The sequence below is a fragment of the Diceros bicornis genome, chromosome 33 (genome assembly GCF_020826845.1).
Source record: "Diceros bicornis minor isolate mBicDic1 chromosome 33, mDicBic1.mat.cur, whole genome shotgun sequence".
Taxonomy (NCBI): Eukaryota; Metazoa; Chordata; class Mammalia; order Perissodactyla; family Rhinocerotidae; genus Diceros; species Diceros bicornis.
The window spans coordinates 19354557-19374900 of NC_080772.1; the positions used below are offsets into that span (position 1 = coordinate 19354557).

Here is a 20344-nt window from a genome sequence, read left to right on the forward strand (position 1 = left end):
AGGCACGCACCCACGCACCGCTTCTCTGGCCATGCTGAGGCCGCGTCCCACATACAGCATCTAGAAGAAGTGCAACTATGACATACAACTATCTACTGGGGCTTTGGGGAAAAAAAAGGAGGAGGATTGGCAATAGATGTTAGCTCAGAGCCGGTCCTCCTCAGCAAAAGAGGAAGATTAGCATGGATGTTAGCTCAGGGCTGATCTTCCTCACACACACACAAAAAAAGTTACTGCATTATCATATTAATTCAACAGTCTTTTCACACATATTCAGTTAAAACTGAATGATCTCACCTCTTCCAACTGAAATAAGCTTCCTACACCAACTTTAAGCACAGACTGGTTTTCACAAAAATGAAATACTGGTGTATTACAAACACAGCTTTTATTTTTTTAAACTAGGAAGAGTGAATTGATAATTAGCTTTTCAGTTTGTAACAGATACACTACAGAAAATGTGTGTATTCTTTGGACATATACATAATTCTTTGCTTTCGTGTGTCTTTTTCTTTTTTCCAATAGTTTCTCCTGCACTATATAGTAGTGCCTATCTCTCACACTGAACAGATGAGCTGTTTTATACAAGACTGATTATTTCATCCCACATTTGTTTAGATTAGACAAATAAATCTGAACACTCAACTATGGATTCATACGTAAACTTTCAGAAATGATGTTTGTTATGTCTGATGTAATAAATATAGAATTATTTCATACCATTTAAAAACAATAGACATCACTTTCTACCAGCCCCATCAGGGCTGTGAGTCTGTTGGAGTATTACCATGATTTGCTTTTTCTCCAGAGACAGAATGCTTCAGAAACTGACCAGTAGCACCAATGTATAATCTTGATCGCATGGGCCATTTCTGAAAAAGAATATTTAAAACAAGAATCCAAAAGTTAGTATCTGTGACAGATACAGCATAGCCTATAATAATATTAAAAATTCCAAATACCTCAATGCAAATGCAATATTATGTAGCTAGTGACAACTGTAATTACGAAGTTTAAGGGATGACATGAAAAAATGTTTATTAATGCTAACAATAAAAGTAACGATATACCCAGACTTTGATTATAATTGTATAAAATAATATGTGTGCATGTGGATAAGAACTGCAAGAAATCAGGGAGAATGAATATAGTTAACTGTAGGAAAATATATCTACCCACAGTGTTGTAATTTCAAACTAAACCTAAAACAAAATTAAGCCTAAAACAAGATCCCTGGCTTTAAAGATATTTTGAAAAGTTACACATGGTAAGTATTATGTGTCTACACTTGTCAAAGAACTACAATGAAAAGTGACTAATTCAACTATCTAAACATTTTATCTAGCTCAAAGCAATCTCTGAAAGTTGCAAATATTAGAATGTTTGGTATTATATAGATAGAACATCCAGATTAAATGTCTGGATGTGTTGGCAACACACAGCTGTAACTTTTCAGTAATCATCATATTTATATCCTGATTGTGACTTTTCTAAATTCACCTTTAAAATGGACAACCTCTCAAACAATATAATTTATTGCCAAATAGGCGTGATGATGAAAAAAATGTATTACATAAATAGTACTTTCAGATTGAACATTTTGGGGGGGAGGGGGGGTCATATAATCAGTTTAGTTCTAAGGTCCTTGGAATGCTAATCAGAGACTTGCTACTTTTTTAAAATACAAAGCTAAGTCTTTAGACTAAGTGCAACTCTTAAAGGTCAGCAGTGGGGTCCCCCACACTCTCCAGAGAGTTAATGCTGCCGTGAGCAGCAGGCTATCTTCATCAGCGAACATTCACAGGCAGACTGCTGGTTACACAGCACCACGGAATGTTCTTAAATGCCTGGCAGATAATTCTCAGTGCTCAAATAGAGGTACAATTATTAACAATCCAAAGACCATAAGAGCTCTGGATTCTCAACCCAAGCTGCATATTAGAATCACACGGAGAGCTTTAAAAAATACTGATGGCCAAGTCACACTCTAGATCAATTAGATCAGAATGGACCTCTTTTTTCAGAAGCAGTTAGAGCATAAGGTAGAGTCAGATCTTATCTGGAATAATATAAGCCTTCGTTGTACTTCCCAATACCGTTACTGTCACCTAAACTGGGATTCCAGATGTAAAACGTAGCCATAAGAAATAGTTAAGCAGGCATATGATATTATCTGGAACACTTTTGTTCCTAGCAACCAACAGAAGTCCAATATTTATGCCTCCAGATGTGATAAGTAAATTTGCTCCTACACAGTTTAGGTCATTTAAGAGTCCTAAATTCAGATTATTCTGCTGGGAATCTACACTTTAAACACAGATAAAATATAAAATTTGTGTTTAAAATGGTCCACTCCCTTATAACTTTCCTATAAATAACTTTGTATGTTTTGTTTGGTACAGTAATAAGACTGACACTCTTACTTATTTTTTTGCAAATCTATTTCAGTTTTTTAAAAAAATCACAGACGTGCATTCTTATACATTCTGCATATATATCACTGTCACTGGTCCTGTTCTTGGGATCCCTGCCATGGACTGGTAACCTAAAGTGTTTCAGAAACTAGCTGGAGTTTTTCCAACACCTCAGGACCTCGCATTGTTAGATCAGATTTAAGTCCTGCATTAAAGAATCTAGTGCCACAGAGCTATGATATGGACTGAATGTTTGTGTCCCCACAAAACATATATGTTGATGCTCTAACTCCCAATGTGATGGTATTTGGGGAGGTAATTAAGGTTAGATGAGGTCATTAGGGTGGGTCCCTCATGATAGGATTAGTGGCCTTTTAAAGAGCGGAAGAGAGCGCTCCTCTTTTTTGAGAAAGAGAAGTCGGCCAACTGCGAGAAGAGAGCTCTCACCAGGGACTGAATTGGCCAGCACCTTGATCTTGCACTTTCCAGCCTCCAGAACTATGAGAAAATAAATTTCTGTTTTTCAAACCACCCAGTGTGGTATTTTGTTACTGCAGCCCGAGCAGACTAACAGGTGTAGTGAACAGCGTAGGGCAGAAATCATCAATTTCAAGTGCAGAATTTTTGGCAGTGTTTTGCAATCTTTTAAACTCTTGCCTCATTTTCATGAGCATAAAAATCTCATGCTCAAACCTTAAATGTAATTTGAGAATTCTATGTGAATTAAATACATCTAAAAACAAGTAAAATCAAAATACTACTGAATGCTCCCTGGTAGTTCTGATATGTGCTACCTGGGTTCCACTGTATTGAGAATCATTCAAAATCATGCAGCCACATGTGGAGGCAAATGAAGGCATCTGTATCTTACATCCTTGCTAGTGCATAAGTAATTAACGAAGCAAATTTAAAAATGTGTATGTGGATTTTTGCCTTATTTTTCATGGACTTAATAAAACTTCCTTTTTAAGAACTATGTGCTCTTGGATTATTCAAAAAGGCTTCTAATGAATTAAAAATAGAGATGCCCTATGATCCAGCCATCCCACTACTGGGAATCTATCCAACGCACCTGAAATCAACAATCCAAAGAGGCTTATGCACCCCTATGTTCATTGCAGCATTATTCACCATAGCCAAGAAGTGGAAGCAACCTAAGTGTCCCTCGACTGACGATTGGATTAAGAAAATGTGGTATATATATACAATGGAATACTACTCAGCCATAAAAAAAGACAAAATCGTCCCATTTGCAACAACATGGATGGGCCTGGAGCGTATTATGTTAAGTGAAATAAGCCAGAAAGAGAAAGACAAACACTGTATGATCTCACTCATATGTGGAATATAAACCAACACATGGACAGAGAAAACTGGACTGTGGTTACCCGGGAAGTGGGGGTGGGGGGTGGGCACAAGGGGTGAAGGGAGTCATATATGGGGTGATGGACAAACAAAAATGTACAACCCAAAATTTCACAATGTTAGAAACCATTAAAATATCAATAAAAATCAAAAAAAAAAAAAAAATCTGGGGATAGCAAAAAAAAAAAAAAAAAAGGCTTCTAATGATTTTATTCAAGTGAACTTAATGTAGGCACATAAATAGTTTTAAGAGTCAGAAATAAAAATGTAAATAAAATATTCGTCAGGTTGCATGTCAGCATCATGCCAAAAAACCCAGCTGACTGATTATATTTCACTTTTCAATGGTCTGTTTTAGCATTGTGTACATTAACACAATTCTGACCTCTACTTTAGCTGATAATGTATATTTAAAATTACGTAGTTTCATTAGGCTTAGAACAATCTAGCAAACTCATACAGTTAACCAGAACTGAATCTTAAACTGAAGACCTTAAAAACGTACTCTTGGTTTTGGGAGTAAATGACCCTAAAATAACAAAACTTTGTATTTATTTATTTATTTAAATAATTTTATTTATTTATTTTTCCCCCAAAGCCACAGTAGATAGTTTTATGTCATAGCTGCACATTCCTCCAGTTGCTGTATGCGGGACGCGGCCCCAGCATGGCCGGAGAAGCGGTGTGTCGGTGCGCGCCCGGGATCCGAACCCGGGCCGCCAGCAGCGGAGCGCGCACACTTAACCGCTAAGCCACGGGGCCAGCCCTGTATTTATTTTTAAAACTATGGTTTATCTATGTTATCAACAATGATTCTCAAGGGATGATGCAATTAATAAAGTCATCTGTGCTTTTCTCCCAATGTAAGCATGTGAAATATACCCCTGTTCTCTTGCAGAATCACTGCCCTTTGGGACACTGGTGCTGATCAGAATTGCTCACATCCCAAAGGGATAAAAACTGCTGTTTTAGACTATGCCTCAGGATACCAGTCTCTTAAACCTTTCAGTTGCATTTGAGATACTCTTAACGTAAATCCCCAACAATGCTAACAACGCTAAATCCCCAATACTGATAATAAAAATCAATGATTCAAAATCATGGTCTTGAAATATTTGTTAATGGATCTTTGATCATCAAAGTAAGACTTAGTAACACCGTGTTGTAAGGCAGAAAAAGTCACTTTGGAACACTTTTTAACTAATGGTTACAATACCTTTAGTTAACCAAAAACAAATAATCAGAACATTTTTATTCCTTTTGCATTAATCAAAGATAAACTTAATATTTAAGCATTTCGGTAGTGTCTGTAAAATAATGTTACAGGTGGTTTCAATCATGTCTATAAAATCTTTTTCCTCTGAACCTGCACAGCACATGGTTATAAGCTATCTGATGGCACATACAACATTCTCCCTTATAGTCCTGCTATTTGTATTTTTTGTCTCTTTTATATGTTCATTTAGGGCAGAGATTGAGTCTTATCCTTCATTGTATTCACTCTCATAACATAGTGCTTTCTTTGCACACAGTAAGCACTCAGTAAAAGATTTTAAAACAGACAAGTCACTTGTTCAACCATCATCAATTTAATTTTTAAAAGGTAATCTTTGGCCTTATTTCATTATCCCTGGAGCCGTCTTTTAAAATCAAAATAATTGATTCAGAGGACAAATGAGTTTAATTTTTCTTAAAAGAGTTATAAGACTACGAAAACATTTCGTACGTGAATCAAGTGCAAAAAAACTCTTGTTAAGCTTATTGTTTACATGAAAATTATGGAGCTAAAATTACTCTTCAAAAAAGCACTGCAAGAAACTATGGTGAAAAACAACTTGATTTCTCATCTGAATTCTATCTCCCACAAAGAGGCATTTAACAGATGCTTTTTGTATTAAAGTCTACTTAAAGTTAATTTTCCTAGAGTATATGAGAATGAAGTCAAAAGAAATCTAATATTAATGATATATTTGAATAACAATCTAATGTACGCTGTAATATAAAATTCCTTAATTAATAATGAATGACTTTACAGCTGATATTATATAACACATGAAGGGAATGGGGTCTATCATAATTATAAATAAATGATATTTCAAATTTTTATATTTAATATTTGAAAGTTTGAGCCTATCATCATGTTGATTATATTTGCAAAGTAAATTTTGTTAAACCTCACCACAGAATTTTAAGTTCAGTTAATATTAGAGGGTGTGCTTTACCACATTTCAATAATGATTATTCAATAATTTATTCAACACTGATATACTTAAGGCTAAGTCCTAATTTTGTATTTGTGTGTGTGTGTGGCAAAATGCTTCAGAATGATGGAACCAAAAATTTGAAAATTTAGGTTTAGAAAACATAAGGAAGATGATACATTTTGAACAGAAAGCCAGATCAACGTAGGAGTTCAAAACAATCAAATCTAGGAGAAAAGGATGGTGCAGAGTCTAAATATTGCAATACAGGTATTAATCATAATCATATACCATATTAAATGAAAACCCTGACCATTCTACCTATATGTAATGTAAAAAAATGATACAAAACATTATTCTCTTGGCTAATAACATTACAGAATTTGAATATAGTATTTAATCAGCTCACTCGACATATATCCCAATCTATTATGAAAATTACATAAACACCTTATCGTTTTTCTAACCTTGGTAGCTGTCTAGTTCAGGATAGTTAACCTTTATTTAAACGGATTGAAAATTTACTCCGTGGGGATGCAGAACGGTCTCATTTTGTTCTTACCAGTTTTACAAAACCTTTCAACACTGGTTTCCTAGGATCACTTAGGGGCAGATAATTCCATAACTCCATTTAATTATTGAAACTTTTCAAACATCTAATAAAAACCACAACGGAAATTAACAACACTCAAAAACTCTCAAAGGCTCATAAATGTGACTCTGATACTAAAAATTACCAGGACGTGCAACCAAGCATCCCACCAGGCACCCCTCCAGAAACTTCTCACCTAGGAAGGGCATCCTGTAGGCTGCATCCTACAGCTGGCGTGAGACACCCCTACCCAACCCACCCCAGATTTAAACCCACCACCTGCGAACAGTTAAGGAGAAGCCTTTTGCAGTGGGGACCTCGCCACCAGTGCCCTCGCGGGCCAAGCTCGCTCTCCAGATCTGTTTCCCGCTTCACCCCTAGGGAGGCGAGGGGTGAGAGCTCGGTGGCATCTGCCCAGGCGGTGGCTGTCCGGGCGGGTGAAGGTGCCCTGCACCCCGCCACAGCTCCGCAGTGCGCTCTACCACCTACCTTAACAGGGTGCAGGTAGCCGTCGCCGCGCAGGGCGCCTAGCCCGGGGTCCGCCGGCGCCTCGGCGTCGTCCTGGAGGCTGCGGGTGAGGTGCGCAATGTAGGTGGTGGCCAGCAGCAGCACGTCCAGCTTGGACAGCTTGGTGTCGGGCGGCACCGACGGCAGCGTGCGCTGCAGCTCCAGGAAGGCGTGCCGCAGGGTCTGCACGCGGCTGCGCTCCCGCGCCGCGTTTGCCGCCGCCGGCCGCCCGCCCCCCGAGCGCGCGCCGCCGCCCGGGCCCGCCGGCCCTGGCCGGGTCCGCCCGGGGCTCGAGTCGCAGGTGGCGGCGGCCGGGGGCGTGGGCTCGTTGCTGACGATCAGGGGGCTGCCCGCGGGGCCGCCGCGGTCCATGGCGGCTTCCCGAGCCGCGCGCCCTGCAAAGGACCGAAGGCGCGGTGAGGTCGGGGCGGGCTTACCCGGCGAGGCGCAGCCCTCGCGCTCCCCCTGGGCGCCGGGCCCGGCCGTCCGACGTGGCTCGGGGCGTTCTCAGAGACGAGGTCCTTTGGACTGGGGCGCGTCTGCCTCCCGGCGTCTGGGGAGAGTTGTGGGGCCTGCGAGTTCCCGGGCTGCTTAGAAGGATGAGCGGGGGCGCGGTGCCCGTTTGACTTTCCACGGACAAATTAAGCGAAAGGACTACTCTACTGGGGAAGGAAGACTTCGGAAGCACAGCTCCGGTTCGGAACTTGTTCCCCCTCCTGGAACGTTATCCGGACAGTCCCGCAGGGAAGATGGTGCGGGTCAATCTCACCCAGTGTGGCGGGAAGCCCTGGCCTCGTATGGCTCACGGTGCCCACCCCGGCCGCCCTCGCTCCCGAGGCCAGGGACGCCGGGGACGACGGCGGGAGCCCAGGGTGATTTCTGCTGGAGGAGTGGGGGACCCCTAGCCTCACCTCGGACTAAGACACCCGCCACCCCTGCGGGCCCCGGGACCGCGAAGCGCAGCGGCATCAGACCGGGGCCCTTACCTTTCCTGGAGCGGCCGTGTGGGGCTCGGCTCCGCGGCGCGAGCGGGCGAGGAGCGTTGAGCCGGGTCTGCGTGGCCAGGGCCGCGCCGGTCACTCCATCCTCGTCCAGCCGAACTCGACGGCCGCTTGCGGCCCCGGCTGGGTGCGCCTTTTATGCAGGCGTCCCCGCGGCTAGGCGTTCGTGCGGGCCAAGCTCGGCGTCCGGCACGACAGGCAAGACAGGCCGAGGTCCGCGCCCACTTGAAGGTCTATGCCCCAGGCTGCGTCCCAGCAGTGCGGCCCCCTCAGCGGCGGGAGAGTAATTAATCACACCGTCCGGTGGGCGGGGCCAGGGGCGGGGCGTCCTTCTGGCCCCGCCCCCGCCCCAGTCCTGGTTCGCCCCGACGCGGGTCACCTAGCGCCACACGTCCAGCAACCGCGGGGCTGGCGGCCGGCGGGGCCAGAGCCGGGGGCCGGGTCCTAGTCCTTCAGGTTGGCCTTGCGAGTTACCTCACTTTGCCGCCGCCCTTCGGCCTCGGGGGCAGTCTGAGCTCCGGCGTCTTTCAGGCAGGCGCCGGGCTGAGGCGGGAACGCCGCCGTTTTGTTGAGCGTGACTTGTAATTTTCTGTGAGGAGCTGTGGAGTGTGCCGCCTCGAAGCGCTAACCTTTTACTACCACAAGGTAAATGTTTCCTGCCGTCCTCGTCACTTAAAGCAGTAGTCCCTCCACCTCGGGACTCCGCGCCGAGGTAAACTGCTCCCACTGTTTGTGCTGCTTTAGGAAGTTCCCCAAGCTGGAGTCAACGGCCCTGGGATGGCGGTCGCTTCTCCCGGGCCGGGGACCCTGCCGGCCGCCTCTGCAGCCCCCGCGGGCCCCGCTTTGTTTCATTCTTTGGCTCCGTCGCCTGCGGGGCAGTCGCCTGAGGTGGTTGGCACTTGTGGCCCCGCGGGGAGCGTGGCTGGCGGTGAGGGCGCCATCCCCGGCTCCCTCAGAACGCGGGCCGGCCCGGGAAGGCAGGGCCCGGGCCGCCCCAGGCCGCCGCGGCTCCGCCGGTGTCGCACCGTCGCCTTCAGAGGTGAAGTCCGAGTGGACGCACGGTCTTTCCCAGCAACGTAATTAGTATATCCCTGAAACAGCGCCTACGATTCCAAGAGGGGGACATTTTACAAATTTAAAATATCATTAATGAAACTGCTCTTGTATATGCGACATAATTTCATAGTTTACAATAGATTTTTAAATTGGAACTACCAAGTAGCACACAGTAATGGTGGCACTTGTATTTGAATATCAGTCCACCCTTTAAGTGTATTAGTGAATCAGAAGAATCCTCAGGCTTTCGTGTCGATTCCCATTCAGTAACTGTAATCAGATTTACACCTTAGAAAGAAGCACACCAAAATCCCATTGGTCCAAACAAGGATTACTTTCTTTTGATGAATGAGAAAGCACGTTATCTTTATTTTCCCAGTAAATTGTATATTGTGAGGAATAAAGTGATTGGAAAGCAATGTTTCAGATTCTATAAAAGAAGCAAATCAAGCAAGAATTTTCTTTCCTTTTTTTTTGTGTGAGGAAGATCAGCCCTGAGGTAACATCCATGCCAATCCTCCTCCTTTTTTTTCCCTTTTTCTCCCCAAAGCCCCAGTAGATAGTTATATGTCATAGTTGCACATCCTTCTAGTTGCTGTATGTGAGACCCCGCCCCAGCATGGCAGGAGAAGCGGTGTGTTGGTGCGCCCCTAGGATCCAAATCCCGCAGCCAGTAGTGGAAGCTCTCACTTAACCCCTGAGCCACCGGCTGGCCCCTAGAAGTTTTTCTTATACATATCATGAGACAGCACAAAGCTACAAACCATAAAAGATGATGTTGCCTAGTACTATAAAAATAAAAAATCAAACGCTTCAGATCACTTAAGGCTGAATTTACTTGTTTATTACAAACAGATTTTCTTTTACTTTTGGGTTGTGGAGGAGGTGAGGTTCATGTACATCATTTTTTGTCAGCAAGCTTTCAGATTCCTTCAAAGAGAGATTCCTGTATTAACAGAGAAAAAAAAAAAGCATGAAATTATTTCAAAAGTGAAAGTTATCCAAACCAAGTAGCAAACATATAGAATCTAGGACACAAGAACAATAGTATAGGCTAATGATTAGTCACCAAACTGTGTGAATCTTCCCAGGTTTTAATGGAAGCAGAAACATAAAGATTTTCCCCCTGGGATAGGGAAGAATGTGGAAAATCTAAGAGTTGAGAGAGGTGTGGAAATAAGAACATTGGAGGGAAGGTGGGCCAGGACTAGAGTGAGGCAAATTAGGTGCCTAGGGCTCCTTAAATTTTGCACCTGTGGCATCTCACATGCCTCACCTTAGCCTAGCCTGTTAGAGTCTCCTGTTACTGTGGGAGGTGGGGTGGAGGTAAGGACACAACAGAGGCTCTTCACTGCTAACAGTGGCTGGCCAGTGGCCAGCTGTGTTGCCCACCAGTCAGGTTGGAAAGAAAGGACTGAGTAACAAGACCCACCACTGCAGGCCACCCCCTCGTCCTATCTGTTGCCACTCCAAGCAGCCTCTCTGAATCCTCTGATAATTCTAGAGTAGTCCTAATTCCTGCGAGAAACCAGTATTTGCAGTTAAATTCAAAATAGAAGATGAAACTCTTCAAATTTTCATAATCACATAAATTAGTACCTTATTTAACTCTTTATATGTGCTAAGTGCTTTACAAAAAAGCACTTTATTTCTCATTTAGTCTTTACAAAAAGCTTTTGAGCATTTTACATTTTACACTTGAAAAAATAAAGATTAGAGGAATTAAGTAACTTGTCCAAGGTCACACAGCTAGTAAGTGGCAGAGACAGGATTCAAGCCAGGCAGATTGATCCTAACACTTGTGCTCTTTACCATACTATTCTATTTAATATTTGTAGAGTTCCCCATAATTTGCAAAACAGTTTTTGTATCTATTATCTCAAGAAAGAGCACACTTTAACTTGACTTCCTATTAACAATCCAAATACTGTTTTCATAGTATATCATTCTTTGGAGTTCTTTTTGAGTCTTCCAGAAAGTACATGGCTTTAGAGTGCTGTAGATTTTATTTCACGGAGTGTGGTGCGGGTCTTAAAATTTTACTTGTCTTTTTTCTAAATATGTCAAATAATTTTTCATCTTAACTCATCTTTATTATGGAAAATGATCACACATAGTGAAGAAAATATGTTGCTTTTATATATATATATAAAAAACAATAGGTTTTATATAATTGGTGTTTTTCACTTTTCACCTGTTTCTTTCATTGTTTAAATTAAGGAATAATTTACATAGTTAAATTCACTTTTCTGAGTATATAGTTCAGCAAGTTTTGATAAACATATACAGTCATGTAACCACTACCACAATAAAGATATGCAACATTTCATCACCTCCCAAAGTTCCCTTGTGCTGACCCTTTGTAGTCAACCCCTAATCCTTGGCAACTACTGATCTGTTTTCTGTCTCTATGGTTTTGCCTTTGCCAGAATGTCATAGTATCATCCAGTATGTAGCCTTTTAAGTCTGGCTTCTTTCACTTAGCATAATGCTTCTGAGATCTGTTTATGTTGTTTTGAGTATCACTAATTCACTCCTTTTTATTGCTGAGTAGTATTCCATTGTATGGATGTACCACAGTTTGTTAATCCATTTCCCAGTTGAGAGACCTTTGGGTTATTTCCAGCTTTTGGTGATTGTGAATAAACCACTATAAACATTTGGGTACAGATTTTTGTGTGAGTATAGGTTTTCATTTCTTGGGAAGATTCCTAGGAGTGGGACTGCTAGAAGTGGAAGAATATGTTTAACTTTATAAGAATAGGTGAGAGTATTTTCCAAAGTGGCTGTACTATTTTTGCATTCCCACCAGTAGTGCATAAGAGTTCCAATTGCTCCATATCCTTGCTAGCATTACCAGATTTTTTTCTTTTTATCCATTTTAATAGATATTTAAAAAAAATATTGATCCAATATTTTTAAAAAATCCAATATTTTAAAATCAGATGATTTCACAATCTGGACATCTCACTTGCCAGCTAGTCTTACTTCTCAAGTTCAGCATGTCTGCCTGGCTACATCATTTTGGAGCTGCACAGCTGCAGTTGCCTTTAGTTGAACATGTGCTCTCCAGTTCATCTCAATCACATTCTCACTTGCTTCCCTCACTTACGTTACCTACACCTGAAAGTGTTTTTGAGACCTCCTTGGAGGGTAGTTGAGAGCTTGGCTTTGGCGTCAATGACCTGGATTCAAGTCCCAGCTCTGCCTCGTGGCAACGGCGTGACTTTGGGCCCCTCTGACTTGGCCTCTCCAACGCTCATTTTCCCCATCTATAAAATGGGTCTGATAGTATTTTTATCTCAAAGGGTTCTACTGTTTTTTAAAATGTGTTTGGGTAATAAAGATTCAGCTTTCAAAGTAGACATTTTAAAATGGAAAATAACTAATATAATTCTTTTAAATTAGATCTTACCTAACTCTTGTTCACAGAGTAAGCCATTAATAGTTGAGACTAGAAGTCACAAAAGCTAGCTTAGACTGTTCTAAAAACTCTTTATGTTGCTTACCACTATTATTTTTTTTGAAGGGGAGGGTGTCCTAATTTCAAAAGGATTTTTTTGGGAACTGCAAATCAAAATCTTAGCATTATACCCACATTACTGATACATATAAGTTTATTTTGCATGTAAAATTAATTAGACAGAGGTTAGGTTTAACAAAGCAAAATTAAAGGCATTTAGAGCTTTGCAAATGAGTTTATATAAGATCATCCCAGAATTTTGTGACTAAATATTATCTGTTTTTAAAATTCTTCTTGAATTACATAGGAGATCTATTGTTACAACTGTTCAAACAGAACCTTAACAGTGGTGAAAGCAAGTTATTTTTACTGTTATTAACCTTCACTTTTTAACTCAAAGAAACCTAATGCTTCCATATTCTAACTAAAGATAGTGGATATTTTATAAATAGTTAAATAACATACAGTGACCATTTCCTGTGAATTATGATTCTCGTTCCTTAAAGGTATCTGAAACTAAGGGCATTCTAACCCAGCTAGAAAGTTATTATTTTTACATTAACAAAAGATGGATTGACTCTGTTGACATTGCTTAGGCTTGAAAGATTTGATAGTTAATCGAGTAACAGTTTGCTTTTTTCATTGTACAGTGCTGTGCAGTATTCTCAGTGGATCTTATTTACAATATATAGATGCATTTAATGTCTTTTAAAATTACTAAGCCTCAAGCACCTCATAGCATGTTTGAAAAGAGAGGAAACATCTGTCACAAGTATTTACTGTGACAAACACAGAAGCAATAATGTGTACATTTTTTGTTTAATACCATATATTATTTTTAATTGAACAGTGAAGGCATTTGTTCAGAATCAGCCTTTAAATAAAAAATAGTTTTGAACTAATCTTTAATTAAAGTGTACATTGATAGTATCAAGTTCAGTTTGAGGGTCAAAAACAACGTCAATGAGTCTGACTTTTTCCTCCCTGTAGGGAAGGGCAGGCTTGTGTAAATATACATGAGCACAGACTGCATGCATTCATAAAGGAGGTGGAAAACATTCCCCTGTCATTGGATAGATGTTGCTTCACTGTGTTGCACATAGGATACAGGCACAGCTCCCAATGTGCAGAACCTTAAAGGAGTGTGGGGCACATACTTTTAGCATTTTGGAAGAAGCACTGCACTCTAAGCTCCTTTCCACCTTTGAGCAGGTTCCTCACCTCACATATTAATTGTAGACTATAGGGGACTGGTCTGCTGATGCCAGCTCATTCTTCCCCTTAAAGTAATTAAGTTGCTTAAATCAACTTTTTAGAAACCAAGAATCTATTCTTTGTGTTTGGGTTGGATATTTTGTTTTTAACACTTTACTGACCTAGCTTTATTCTCATTATATCTTAGCTTTATGCTTAATTAATAAAATGTTAGCAATAGGCACACCCTAAAAATCTACATCAAGAGCTTAATGAAATTCCATAATATATTTGGTCATGTTTTATTAAAGAGAGGTAGAACTGATATTCCCATTTAATAAGACTTAAATCTTTTGCAATACCAAAGTGATATTTTGGCATGCCTTCAGTAAAAATGTTACCCGAGGAAATGAAAAACATTTAAAACAGAATATTTATGTAATATTTTTTCACATTATAAAACTGAAGAATCTGGGGCCAGCCCGGTGGCATAGTGGTTAAGTTCACACACTCCGCTTTGGTGGCCCGGGGTTCGCAGGTTCAGATACTGGGCGTGGACCTACACACCGCTCATCAAGCCATGCTGTGGTGGCATCCCACATACAAAATAGAGGAAAACTGGCACAGATGTTAGCTCAGCGACAATCTTACTCAAGCAAAAAGAGGAAGATTGGCAACAGATGTTAGCTCAGGGCCACTATTCCTCACGCACACACGCACAAGACAAAAAAAACCCCTGAAGACTCAAGATTGAAAATCAACTTCACTGACAGTGGCAGAAGTGAGACATTCTTTATGTTCTTCTCACAGGAACCCCTCTAGTCTGCTGGCTGCTTTTGGGGTTGCCTGTCTTTGCAGTATATAGTAGTTAAAAATGTATTTAACTTTGTATTTAGTGTTCCTAGTTAGGAAAATGAGGATAGAGTGGTTTATTTGCTGTTGCGTCAGTGCTGTCCTAATGATTAGAGCTTTGCTTGGGGCTGTAGAATATGTGGTATGGGCCACAGCTCACAACTGATCTTAGTGTGTGTGGCAATGTATAGAATTTACCAACACTGTTTTCTGAGGCCATGTCCATTTTTATTATTTTCTTTTCCACCTTGATGATATACTAGCAAGACCTTTCAGTATGCTTAGCAAAGAAACAAAACTCAAGAACACTGTTGTGGAATTGACACTAGTTGTGTAAATCTTTTAACCATCGGGGTGCTGTGGACAAACTGGCTGAAGTTTTGATGGTAATGACAATGGAAATACAGCAAAATTAAATTAAAAAGTAATTATAAAGTAAAGCAAATTCTCACACAGTTTCTGTTTTTTGTGTGTGAATGGAGAGGAGGCAAGGCCAAAACTAGGACTCCCTGCATGTCCTTTCTCCTCTCCCCAAATAAAGCATTTTCCAGACTCTCAGGACTCTCTCTCCCTTAAGCCTCCATCCCAGCAAGTCTAAGCCACTCTTTAGGGAATGGGTAGAACAGTGCAACAGTGTTGTTCATGGGTCTTCTTCAGGTGGGATCCATTAAGGAATGCTAAGTCACCATCCCTTGATTGGATCCTGCAAGGAAGGTCTCATGACAAACCCACCTGACCTTCAGCAGGCAGTTCTGGAAAAAGGAAATCTGTTCCAAAGTATGTTCACTGGCTCTGATTACTTTCTCAATGAAATATGCTGTTGCCCTTCATTATATTGTAATGAGTATTATATGATTGGAAACATCAATAGAGCAATCATTGTATTGATTATAAATGAAAAAAGTTTAATGAATAATTTATCGGGTGTATTAGGATCTGATTATAATGCCCATAGCATTTATCACACTATACAGTAATCGTATCACATTTGACTCTCCAACTAGCTTGTTGAAAAATCTTTGAGATCAGGACTATCTCATTTGAGTTTTTATATTCAGATGGTCCAGCATATAGCAGGTGCCTACTAGTTTTATGAATAAATGAAGTTATTTTCTGGTATGATTTATCTTTACATTGAAGAAATATCATCTTTTAAAACCAAAAAAGCAATTTTCTTCTCAGCAGGAGACTTAGAGCTGATTCATATGGAGCGAAATTATCTATCTATTCAAAGTTTAGAATAGTGATTCTTCAACTATTTTTTGGATCATAAACCCCTTTGAGAATCTATTGAAACTTCTAATGTTTCCTTCAGAGACACCAGATTAAGAATCTTTGGTTTGGAGAAGTGGTGAAAGTAGTCTATCTCTGTAGTGCTCTGGGCTTCCCCTCCTTTCTGTCACTAGATGCCCTTGTAGTCATCCACTCAATAGTGGACCACCTATCATCAGTAGGGCCTCAGACTCCTTTGATATGATCCCTGCTCTATCAGACATCTTTACTTGCTGCTTCTGGGACTTTCCTGAGTCACCTGCCCTACGTCAGTGGGTGTATCTAGTCTGTGACTCCCAGCTCTTCTGGAATCAACCCTTCCGCCACAACTTTATGACTGACTGGGCAGACCAATGATGAACAATGTTGGTCTTTTTTTTTTTTTTTGGTGCTTGGCCAAGAAGAATTGAGAACAGAGTACTAAGAAACAGATGGAGAGCCTCTCTTCTTCTGTGCTGTTGATAGTGGGGGTGTCCCATCCTCTAAAAAAGATAAATTGCACAAATATTTGAAAGAACCTACCCCATCTCATCAATAATTTTAGGGTTATCTTGGGAGCTTTCCAGAGATGCATTTCCGTTTGCAAGGTATCTCTGTATATCAGAGAAAAAGACTAATTTTGTCTTACCCACCTTTAATAAACAGGAACTATGTGATGCATTGTTTCAAAGTTACCTGTAGCATACAAAAAATTAAAAGCATTCTGCTTTGAAACTAATAACTCAATTGTAAACATGCCATATAACAGCATTAGAATTATATTTTATGAAATAGAATTAAATAAAGTTAAATAGATCCACAGTAAAACCAATAAAAAATTAATATTCCAAGATAAAATATCACAGCCTTTCATACATAAAAACCTACACAGGAAAGGTTATGGTCAACTCTCAGAGACAAAACGGGTACACCAGCGCTAATATAAATGTTAATGGCCCTTGCATTTTGCTCTTCTGAGTTTATTTTTTCGGAGTGTTTAACCTTTAGGGAGTAGATTAGTCAGGTATAGTTTTTGGAATATGTTCATACCTTTATTTTGGCACTTAACATTCCACATCATTTCCCTGTTGATAGATCCTCCTCCGTTTCCAGCAGTGGGGACTGCCTTATTCACCTCTAATTCCCAGTGCTTAGCATAATCCTGGGCACATTCAAGGTGCTCAATAAACGTTTATTAAGTGAGTAAATGAATGTTTCCATTGAAGCACTACAAAAGTAAATGCTAAAAGATATGCTTATATTTTGGATTTTGTTAAAGTGTTTGATTTTGTTTTCAATTTTGAATTATATAGTTACATGGCTATATTTAGGGCAAGATTTTTTATTGTAAGATCCCTAAAGTCTGAGGTCATAAACCCTATAATCTTACCATAATCCCCAATATAGAGCTCCAAATTTACAAGGCTATCAAACACATGTGAAAGGTCAGGAAGTACAATAATTACTATCTTCCTAAGAATTCCTGTTCACTTACAACTGTATTTGGTTGTCTTTAAAAAGACACCTTTAAAGAGGTGTCTTGAAAAGGTTCCGTTAGCTCTTCTTAAGACCTGAAAGGTATACTGTATATTTAAAAAATACATTATATATCTTCTAGACTTTAATTCGTGCTTTCCATTTCTCTTGAGCAGTAATAACAGCCTTTGCATGAAGACCATAGTGTATGCTATTGGCCACATACCTAAGGATAGAGTTATTGAGTGCTACATACATCTATCCAGGGATATCACTGGTTTTAAGCCTGAGAGACTCAGAACTGTAGCAGTTGTTTGGATGGGGATGGCAAACATGTGCAGGAGGGGAGGGAGAAGGATATCTACAAGTGGCCAAGGGAGAATACTCAGAAAATACTGAGAAGAACTCAGGTAATTTTCTATTGCAGCTAGTCAGCTTTCAATTTCAATTTTATTTTAATTGACATTAGAATCTATTTTTCAATACAGTAAATCATATAATCTATTTGAATACTTTTAAAATTTCAAAACAGTAAATCATATCTATTTGAATACTTTTAAAATTTCAAAGTTCTTTCATAATATATTATCCCATTTTTCTCCCTAGTTCTTTTTTTATTTATAAAAATTATTTGTTTACATATCACATATTTACACATCTGCAGATTTTCTTAAATTCCCACCAAACTGAAGTGAATTTCTAAGTAGAGCAGACATTATTGTCCTTATATCTGAGCACAGTTCAGCCAGTCATTGCTAGAGTGGTCACTAGAAGCCAAAGCTTTTTCATGAAGTTAGATAACTTTGATTAATCACTGTGCCGCCTGCTATTGTTGTGACCTTAGACAAGTTATTTCACCTTTCTGAAACTCAGCTTTATCATCTGCAAAATGGATATAATAATTATCTGCCCCACAGATTATAATGATTAAATGCAATAATATGTATAAATATCTGAAATGTTTGTACAGTAAATATTAGCTCTCCTCTTCCCTTGCCCCCTCTTCTTTGCCTCCTAGACTGGAGTGCTTCCCATGTTAAATTATTAATGATTATCATAATAGTAACTACAACGAGGTATGAAATGATGCTTCTGTACTATAACATTCTATATGACTTTTTAAAAAAAATTGTGGTAAGAACACTTTAACATGAGACCTACCCTGATAACAAATTTTTTTTTAATTTTTTGTTTATTGCAGTAACATTGGTTTATAACATTGTATAAATTTCAGGTGTACATCATTATACTTCTATTTCTGCATAGATCACATCATGTTCACCACCCAAATACTAATTACAACCCATCACCACACACATGTGCCGAATTATCCCTTTTGCCCTCCTCCCTCCCCCCTTCCCCTCTGGTAACCACCAATCCAATCTCTGTCCCTATGTGTTTGTTTATTGTTGTTATTATCTACTACTTAATGAAGGAAATCATGTGGTATTTGACCTTCTTCCTCTGACTTACTTCACTTTGCATAATACCCTCAATGTCCATCCATGTTGTCACAAATGGCTGGATTTCATCGTTTCTTATGGCTGAGTAGTATTCCATTGTGTATATAAACCACATCTTCTTTATCCATTTGTCCCTTGATGGGCACTTAGGTTGCTTCCAAGTCTTGGCTATTGTGAATAACGCTGCAATGAACACAGGGGTGCATCTATCTTTATGCATTGATGTTTTCAAGTTCTTTGGATAAATACCCAGCAGTGGAATAGCTGGATCATATGGTAGTTCTATCCTTGATTTTTTGAGGAATCTCCATACTGTTTTCCATAGTGGCTGCACCAGTTTGCACTCCCACCAGCAGCGTATGAGAGTTCCCTTCTCTCCACATCCTATCCAACACATGTTGTTTCCTGTCTTGTTAATTATAGCCATTCTGACGGGCGTCAGGTGATATCTCATTGTAATTTTGATTTGCATTTCCCTGATAGTTAATGATTTTGTACATCTTTTCATGTGTCTCTTGGCCATCTGTATATCTTCTTTGGAGAAATGTCTGTTCAGGTCTTTTGCCCATATTTTAATTGGGTTGTTAGTTTTTTTGTGGTTGAGATGCATGAGTTCTTTATATATTTTGGAGATTAAGCCCTTATCAGATGTATGGTTTGCAAATATCTTCTTCCAGTTGTTAGGTTGTCTTTTCGTTTTGTTGATGGTTTCCTTTGCTGTGCAGAAGCTTTATAGTTTGATGTAGTCCCATTTGTTTATTTTTTCCATTGTTTCTCTTGCCCGGTCAGCCATGGTGCTTGAAAATATGTTGCTAAGACCGATGTCGAAGAGTGTACTGCCTATGTTTTCTTCTAGAATTTTCATAGTTTCAGGTCTTACATTCAAGTCTTTAATCCATTTTGAGTTAATTTTTGTGTATGGTGTAAGGTAAGGGTCTACTTTCATTTTTTTGCATGTGGCTATCCAGTTTTCCCAACACCATTTGTTGAAGAGACTTTCTTTTCTCCATTGTATGTTCTTGGCTCCTTTGTCAAAGATTAGCTGTCCATAGATGTGTGGGGTTTATTTCTGGGCTTTCGATTCTATTCCATTGATCTGTGTGTCTGTTTTTGTGCCAGTACCATGCTGTTTTGGTTATTATAACTTTGTAGCATATTTTGAAATCAGGGAGTGTGATACCTCCAGCTTTGTTCTTTTTTCTCAGGATTCCTTTAGCTATTCAGGGTCTTTTGTTGTTCCAAATAAATTTTAGGATTCTTTGTTCTATTTCTGTGAAAAATGTTGCTGGAACTTTGATAGGGATTGCATTGAATCTATAGATGGCTTTAGGAAGTATGGACATCTTAACTATGTTAATTCTTCCAATCCAAGAGCACGGAATATCTTTCCATTTCTTTGTGTCTTCTTCAGTTTCTTTCAGCAATGTTTTATAGTTTTCTGTGTACAGATCTTTCACCTCTTTGGTTAAGTTTATTCCTAGGTATTTTATTCTTTTTGTTGCAATTGTA

The 20344-nt window shown here is 39.9% G+C and overlaps 2 protein-coding genes across 4 annotated transcripts in view; one reads left to right on the plus strand and one right to left on the minus strand.

Moving 5' to 3' along the window:
* Window positions 1–242: 242 nt before the first annotated feature.
* On the minus strand, window positions 243–7451 carry TCF24 (transcription factor 24). The gene is made up of 2 exons (XM_058528824.1): window positions 7062–7451; window positions 243–872 (listed from the first exon to the last, which is right to left on the minus strand). The coding sequence occupies exons 1-2, from the start codon at window positions 7449–7451 to the stop codon at window positions 759–761; spliced, it is 504 nt and encodes a 167-aa protein (XP_058384807.1). The 3' UTR covers window positions 243–758.
* Window positions 7452–8564: 1113 nt separating this feature from the next.
* Window positions 8565–20344, plus strand: part of CSPP1 (centrosome and spindle pole associated protein 1) — a 233987-nt gene continuing 222207 nt past the window's right edge. For all 3 annotated transcript variants that reach the window (XM_058528814.1, XM_058528816.1, XM_058528815.1), the window contains exon 1: window positions 8565–8725. The gene's annotated coding sequence lies outside the window, so the exon portion shown is untranslated. The remainder of the gene's footprint in view (window positions 8726–20344) is intronic.